Below are 8,525 nucleotides of genomic sequence, written 5' to 3' on the forward strand. Positions count from 1 at the left end.
ATTTATTTCTGTTCTAATTTTTATTTGCTCCCTTATACTAACTTCAACTTCATTCATTTTTCTTTTTCTGGCTTGTTAAGGTAGAAAGTCAGGTTATTTATTTAAGCCTCTTTTTGTTTCTTGAGGCAAGCACCTATCACTATGAACTCCCTTCCTGGAACTGCTTTTGCTGCATCCCACAAGTTTTGGTATGTTATAGTTCCAGTTTTATTTGTCTCAAGGTACTTTTTAATTTCTTTTTTATTTTTTCTTTCATTCATTAATTACTCAGTAGCATACTGTTTAATCTCAACATCTATGAATTTTCCAGTTTTCTTTGTGTAATTAATTTCAAGTTTCATACCACTGTGGTGAGAAAAATATGCTTGATATAATTTCAATCCTTTTAATTCATTAAGACTTGTTTCATGGCCTAAAATACAATCTATTCTAGAAAATGTTCCATTTACACTTGAGAAAAATATATTCTATTGCTTTAAGAGGGAATATTCTATATATCTCTCTTAAATTCATCTGGCTCATCTATCATTTAAGGCTAATGTTTCCTTATTGATTTTCTGTCTGGATGAGCTATCCATTGATGTAGTGGGGCATTAAAATTCCCTACTATTATTGTATTACTTATTATTCCTCCCTTTATATATGTTAATATTTTCTTAATATATTTAGCTTTATATATATTAGGTGCATAAATATTTACAAATGTTACATCCTCTTGTTGGAATGATCACTTTATCATTATATAAAAGTCATCTTTGTCTCTTTTGACATTCTTTAAGGACTATTTTGTCGGATTAGCATAGCTACCTCAGCTATCTTTTGATTTCTATTTGCATGGAATACCTTTTTCCATCCCTTCACTTTCCGTTTGTATGTGTATTTATATCTAAAGTGAGTGAACTGTAGGTAGTATTTAGATGGATCTTGTTCTCAAACCATGTTATAAAGCTATAGTAATTAAAACAGTATGGTATTCGCACAAAATAGACATATAGATCAATGGAACAGAATGTTGTTATTGTTTAGTTGCTAAGTCATGTCTACCTCTTTTGTGAACACATGGACTACAGCCTGCCAGATTCCTCTGTCCATGGGATTTCCCAAGCAAGAATACTGGAGTGGCTGCCATTTCCTTCTCCAAGGGATCTTTCAAACCCGGGGATCACACCTGTATGTCCTGCATTAGCAGGCAGATTCTTCACCACTGAGCCACCAGGGAAGCCCATGGAACAGAACAGCGAACCCAAAAACAAACCCACACACGTATGGTTAATTAATTTATGACAAAGAAGTCAAGAATATACACTGAGGAAAGGACAGTCTCTTCGATATATAGTGTTGGCTACTTACAACAGCTAAGACATGGAAACAACCTAATTTGTCCATTGACAGAAGAATGGATAAAGAAGAAAGTCTTACTGTATAGCACAGGGAAATCTGCTCAATGTTATGTAGCAGTCTGGGTGGATGGAAAGTTTCGGGGAGAATGGATAAATGTATATGTATGGCTGAATCCCGTTGCTGTCCACTTGAAACTACAACAATATTGCTAATCAGTTATACTCCAATATAAAATAAGTTAAAAAAACAGATGTGGTATGTATACACAATGGAATATTACTCAGTCATAAAAAAGAATGCAATAATGACATTTGTAGCAACAGGGACGGACCAAGAGATTAGGTCCATGCTAAGTGAAGTAAGCCAGACAGTGAAAGACAAATATGATACGATATTGCTTATACATGAAATCTGAATGGAAATACTATTTGCAAATCAGACATCTGGTAAGGCATATATAATTTTATACCCAAAATGCATAAAGAGGACATACAACTTAACAGGAAAAAAAGCGCACAATCCTATTCAAAGTGGGCAGAAAATCTGTATAGACATTTTTCCAAAGAAGATATACAGAAGGCCAACGTCACTAATCATCAGGAAAATGCAAATCGAAACCACAATGAGATAACATCTCACAACTGCTAGAAAGGCTATTATCAAAAAGACAAGATATAACAGGGGCTGGTGAGGATAGTTTGGTTGAAGATTCCTGTGCAACTTTGATGGATCAGTCATTTAGCAGACTTCAGTCTCTTATTTTTTAAAATAAGAAGTCCATGTAGATTATGTAAATAATTTAAAACCATGGACTTTCCAGTTAAGACATGAAAAGAACTTAAATCTGCTTTACCTTGGAAAACAGTAAGAACATAATCAATATCTAACCTTAGCAGGAATTAATCTATCTAGTAGTTAGCTAAAAAAAGACATGACTCAGAGAGTGGGGAAGAGGACAGTTGCATTCTGAGAAGGATGGGGAGAAGGGAAGGTAAATCTCTAAGCATGAATCCTGGCTAGAATCAGATCCACACCCATCTGGCTGTCACCATCTCCTCCAGCACACTCTCTCTCCAGTCCCCAGACTGTTCCCTTCTTCTTCCCTTTGCTCAGTCGTGTCTGACTCTTTGCGACCAGGTTCCTCCATCCATGGGATTTTCCAGGCAAGAATACTGGAGTGGGCTGCCATTTCTTTCTCCAGGGGATCTTCCCAATGCCTGTTCCCTTAGGGTCCCTGTAATCCTCTACAGGACCTATTATGTGTGGCCTTATAAGGTCTTCTATCTCCTTGCAGATGTAAAAATCCTCGCCAACAGGGAACATATCCTATTCTTTCTATTCCCTATAACATCTAGTACTAGGCCTCATGCAGAGAAGGTGTTCAACAAAGGTAAGCTGTTTGAATTAAGTGATGAAAAATCTCCAGTGGAGACCTGTCAGCAAACAGGAGTTTGTCAAGTATTTGAAGAAGAAAATGCTAAACAAGGGTAAACACCAGCTAAGAAACAGACTTTCTTGCTTCACAATTTTGCTTGTGGTTTACAGGTACATTTTGAAAGTGAAATCACCCTGACTCTTGGCGACCACATGGACTGTAGCCTACCAGGCTCCTCCATCTATGGGATTTTCCAGGCAAGAGTACTGGTGTGGGTTGCCATTTCCTTCTCCAGGGGATCTTCCCAACCCAGAGATCGAACCCAGATCTCCTGCATAGCAGGAGAATAGACCAGCCTAATTAGGAACGCAAAAACAGATTTACATGCTGATACAGTCTTCCGTATTTCAATAATCAGCACTTAAATATATTCAATAGCTTTTTACAGAAATGCACATTTGTGTGGGACACAGAAAAAATCAGATGGAAACAAGTTTGAAGTCAACTTTGAGCATATCCTCTTTCATCCTGACAGCATTCGGTGGGGTCTTACCTGCTCTCCTTTCTGTCCAGGTGAGCCTGCTTCTCCCTGAGCAGAAATGAATTGTGTGTTAACACATATTCGGTCACACTGAACTAAATACATATAGTTTATAAATCAGCTGACAATAGTAAGACAAAGCTGTGCTCTCTTGGGAGTTGATGCAGACCCCTCTGCAGGGAGTCTCTTCCGCCCTCATCAAAGGCTCACTACCCACCTCTTCCAAACACCTGCCAGCATCATCTCCTCCTGGAGACCTGTCATGGGCTGGGATACGCGCTCTCCTCCATGCCCCCTGTACCTCGTATAGCCTTTCTTACAGAGCTCACACTGTAGTACTGGTTGGTAGAGGAAATGCAAGGCTCCTCTAAATTTCTAACTTACACTCCTCCCCACTCCTCCAGCCAGGACAGGAAGCCCTGAGCCTGAGCATGCAAGAAGTCACAGCACTTTGGACCTCTAGGAGTTAGGACAAGTTTTCCTACCCTTGGGTACTGGTATAGAGGGAAGCTGTCCAGAGGTCACTCAGCCTACTTCAAGGACAGGTCCCACAATGCCACTAACATCCACAAAAGACATTCATGTCCCTCAATGGACTCAGGCTTCCTGGCCAGGGAAGGGCAAGCGAAACAAATTCTTTGGGCAATAACAGCCCTTCTGCATTCCCTATACAACTCACAGCAGAGGGGAAATCTGAGTGGGTATTTGGAGTAGTGGACAGATACAGTCTCCACACGACAGAAACACAGTATGTGGAATACCTTTGGGTATGTGTTGAAGGGCAGGCTCTGTGTTTCCCTCAACTTGTGAATTCCCATAAGTGAAAGTGAACTGCTCAGTTGTATCTGACTCTTTGTGACCCCATGGACTGTAGCCTACCAGGCTCCTCCGTCCATAGGATTTTCCAGGCAAGAGTATTGGAGTGGTTGCCATTTTCTTCTCCAGAATTGCCATGACTTAAGCCTATTCCTCGCATGTGTTTCATCCTCACACATAACTTGTCATACAGGGTACTTGTCATACCCTTTATTTTCCTTTCATTCTACTTCCCACTCAGGAAAGAAGGTCAGATGGCCTCGAAACTATCCAGATTGAAATCCAGGGAATCCTAACCCAAGCCTTTCTCTTTAACTCACCCAGGGACTGAGGGGCCCAGGCGCCTGATTTAACTTGCAGTAGAGAGCAAGTTGCGTTCTGTGCACCAGGACCACACATAGGCCTGGCTCACAGTGTGGAGTGCCTTTCCCTTGGGCACAGGTGAAGATGAGCATACCTTGTGTGGCATGCACTGGCACTGGTCTGTGAGTTCCTGCTTTGCTGGCAAAAATGCAGACATTCTGCTGGCATGAGCAGGTGCTGGTGATGCTGCAGTACCTCCAAAGCCAGGCTGCTCTGGGCACTGAAATCCAGAAAGAGGCTTTAGGATACAGAGTCAATTCCAAACACCATGACATTCCCAGCACTGACTCCCACCAAACTAGGCATGGTTGGGTTTACCTGCAAGAACTTCCTTCTAACAACCAAAGGCTCACACCAGCATGTGAAAGTCCATAACAACTTTACCCTTTCACTAGCCTCCTAGTATCTATTACAATGACAACACACTAGAAGTGTATTAAAATGCCAGGTTTGGTGAGAAATTCTAAAGCTATTATATGTGAATTTATGACAAGTACAGCAACATCAAACATTTATAAGAACTGAATTGTTACAGTAAAATGCTTTACACAAATAACATTGATATGTGTGTTCTGGAAACAAATTTAGGAAAAAAAGAATGTAATTCAAACTTTTAAAACATTTACTTCAACAGGATGATGATAAAGACATGTAAAAGTAAAATATAAACTCTTTTATGCTCTAAGGTGGTATATATTTACTCAAAATATGTATATCTTATTCCATTCCATTGTTCTATAAAGTTATTAAAATCTTCCCTGTAACAAAGTGATGATTTTCATCACTTCTCCACTGGGTTTATAACATGTGGGGCCACGGAAGTAAAATTTGGTTTCAAAGCAATGAACTTTTTTTCTATCAAAAAATAAACCCAGATGGAGCATCTGAAGATAAATGTTTCCTTTCCCCTCAACATCATTTACAAGAGTCCTTACCATGGTTTGTAACTCTGAATCTGCAATTTCATGAATTTATAATTTCATATCTCTGAATTCACAGTTTAGGGGGAAGGCTTCACACATTACTTTATATACTACAAGTTATATATGCCTGGGAAAGTATTGTCAGTATACAAAGTTAAAATATTGTCCGTGGTTATTTATCGCTGTGAGATCACAGTTGATATTTACTTTCTTCCTTGAATGTGGCTATATTTTCCAAATTTTATATAGTAAATATACATTGCTTTTCAAACAAAAAAAATTTTGAAAAATGGGTAGCATTCTAATGCTTTTGAACACAGTAAACACTATAAGAAAAATAGCTCCCAGAAAAACTACAAATAGTTTCCTGTCTTTATCACTAGTTCTATCAAATTTACTGTCTGCAGATTTAATGATTATCTATTTAGTTATTGACATTATATTTCCAAGTCTATAGTCTAAAAATTACATTAGAATTAAATATACAGGATTATCACTAAAACAGTCCATTTATCTTATATGATTTGATACAGTTTTCCAGCCAGGTCCTGCCCTGTGTCCCATGGGTTCAGTTAAGGTAATCGAGATGCAGTCAAAGCTCACAATTTTGCTCTGGATAACTGATTCACTATTTTACATTGGGGATTTAAATGACTTTAAAAACATGTCTCAGGCTTCACTATAAAGCTGCCCACACATTCCAAAAAGTGCCAACATAGAACATAAGACATACAAGTAAGGTCCCCTTTCTTCATAAAACCTCTGGTTTTGATTTCAGTTAATTAGCCCTCAACATTTTACTAATCTTTCTCATTTATTTTCAACAAATGTTGCTGATTTTCTCTTTCTCTCCTTATTTATTCTTCATTCTCTCTGTCTAGGTCTGTAGTCATGAAACCTGACTGCTTTAGAAAATCTAATTAATAGCAGCAAGTAAATATATTTATAGACTATCCTGAATAAATCTCACTTTTGAAATATGCTTTAAAATATTAATAACAGAAAGGATGTCTGAGTTGAAATTACGGACAAAATTAGATTTTTAAGCAAGTACATTAAAATTTCCTAAGTTCAAATATTAAAAAAAATATATAGTTGATGCCAGAATTATAGCAGATGTACTGAATTAGCTTTCTAAAACATACATTTCCATTAAATGTAAATGTAGTATGTTCTATTTCCTGTTTAACATGAACATAATGGTAATGTTGCCCATAAATACTTGTGAGCATGAAAAGAAGAGGTCTTGTATTATTTTTTCCAAGCTTGGAGATGAATTCCTACCTTATTTTCTACTCTTTAAAACTAAATCTTTTTAAAACATGATTTTTTTCATGTGTGGGGTCATGTCACTGCTTTTAATTATCAAATCATACCATTGAATGTATTGCCTATTTCCTTAAACAATTTTCTTATAATTCAAGTTGGAGTGACTATTGGTCAAGAATATAATATTTAGGTACATCAAAACATCATTACATGAAAAATCAGAAAGAGAAATTAAGGAATCAATACCATTCACCATTGCAACTAAAAGAATAAAATATCTAGGAATAAACCTACTGAAGGAAACAAAAGACTTGTATACAGAAAACTATAAGACTCTGATGAAAGAAATCAAAGACGACATAAACAGATGGAGAGATGTTCCATGTTCCTGGGTAGGAAGACTCAATATTGTGAAAATGACTATACTACCAAATGCAATATACAGATTCAATGCAATACCTATCAAATTACCACTGGTATTTTTCATAGAACTAGAACAAAACAATTCACAATTCATGTGGAAACACAAAAGACCCCAAATAGCCAAAGCAGTCTTGAGAAAGAAGAATGGAGCTGGAGGAATCAACCTTCCTGACTTCAGGTTATACTACAAAGCTACAGTCATCAAGACAGTATGGTAATGGCACAAAAACAGAAATATAGACCAATGAAACAAGATAGACAACCCAGAGATAAACCCATGCACCTATGGGTACCTTATTTTTGACAAAGGAGGCAGGAATATACAATGGGGCAAAGACAGCCTCTTTAATAAGCGGTGCTGGGAAAACTGGACAGCTACATACAAAAGAATGAAATTAGAACACCACTGAACATCATATACAAAGATAAACTCAAAATGGATTAGAAGACCTAAATATAAGAAAAGAAACTATTAAACTCATAGAGGATAACATAGGCAGAACACTCGATGACATAAAATCAAAGCAAGATCTTCTATGACCCACCTCCTAGAGTAATGAAAATAAAAACAAGTGGGACCTAATTAAACTTAAAATCTTTTGCACAGCAAAGGAAACTACATACAAAGTGAAAAGACAATCCACAGAATGGTAGAAAATAATAGCAAATGAAACAACTGATAAAGAATTAATTTCCAAAATATACATGCAGCTCATACAACTCAATATCAGAAAAGCAAACAACCCAATCAAAGAGTGGGAAAGGGACCTCAAGAGACATTTCTCCAAAGAAGACATACAGATGGCTAACAAACACATGAAAAGATGTTCAACATCACTCATTATCAGAGAAATGCAAATCAAAAGTGCAATGAGACTTCACACCAGTCAGAATGGCCATCATCAAAAAGTCTACAAACAATAAATGCTGGAGAGGGTGTGGAGAAAAGGGAACACTCTTGCGCTGCTGGTGGGAATGTAAATTGATACAGCCACTATGAAAGATGATACGGAGACTCCTTACAAAACTAGGAATAAAACCACCATATGACCCAGCAATCCCACTCCTAGGCATATACCCTGAGGAAATAAAAACTGAAAAAGACACATGTACCCCAGTGTTCACTGCAGTGCTATTTACAATAGCTAGAACATGGAAGCAACCCAGATGTCCATTGACAGATGAATGGATAAAGAAACTGTGGTACATATATTCAATGGAATACTACTCAGTCATAAAACGGAACACATTTGAATCTGTTCTAATGAGGTGGACGAAACAGAGTGAAGTAAGTCAGAAAGAGAAATATAAATATTGTATACTGATGCTTTTGAACTGTGTGTTGGAGAAGACTCTTGAGAGTCCCTTGGACTGCAAGGAGATCCAGCCAGTCCATCCTAAAGGAGATCTGTCCTGGGTGTTCATTGGAAGGAGTGATGCTAAAGCTGAAACTCCAATACTCTGGCCACCTGAT

At 37.5% G+C, this 8,525-nt stretch overlaps 1 protein-coding gene across 1 annotated transcript in view; it reads right to left on the bottom strand.

Moving 5' to 3' along the window:
• The window catches only part of COL19A1 (collagen, type XIX, alpha 1), a 445,162-nt gene that overhangs the window by 346,072 nt on the left and 90,565 nt on the right, over positions 1 to 8,525 (bottom strand). Inside the window, exons 8-9 of the mRNA XM_010848502.1 lie at positions 4,513 to 4,656; positions 3,270 to 3,305 (exon numbers count right to left, since the gene is read on the bottom strand). Of these exons, the coding sequence (XP_010846804.1) occupies positions 3,270 to 3,305; positions 4,513 to 4,656 (180 nt within the window). The remainder of the gene's footprint in view (positions 1 to 3,269; positions 3,306 to 4,512; positions 4,657 to 8,525) is intronic.

This window comes from Bison bison, unplaced genomic scaffold (genome assembly GCF_000754665.1).
Source record: "Bison bison bison isolate TAMUID 2011002044 unplaced genomic scaffold, Bison_UMD1.0 scf7180017864268, whole genome shotgun sequence".
NCBI lineage: Eukaryota > Metazoa > Chordata > Mammalia > Artiodactyla > Bovidae > Bison > Bison bison.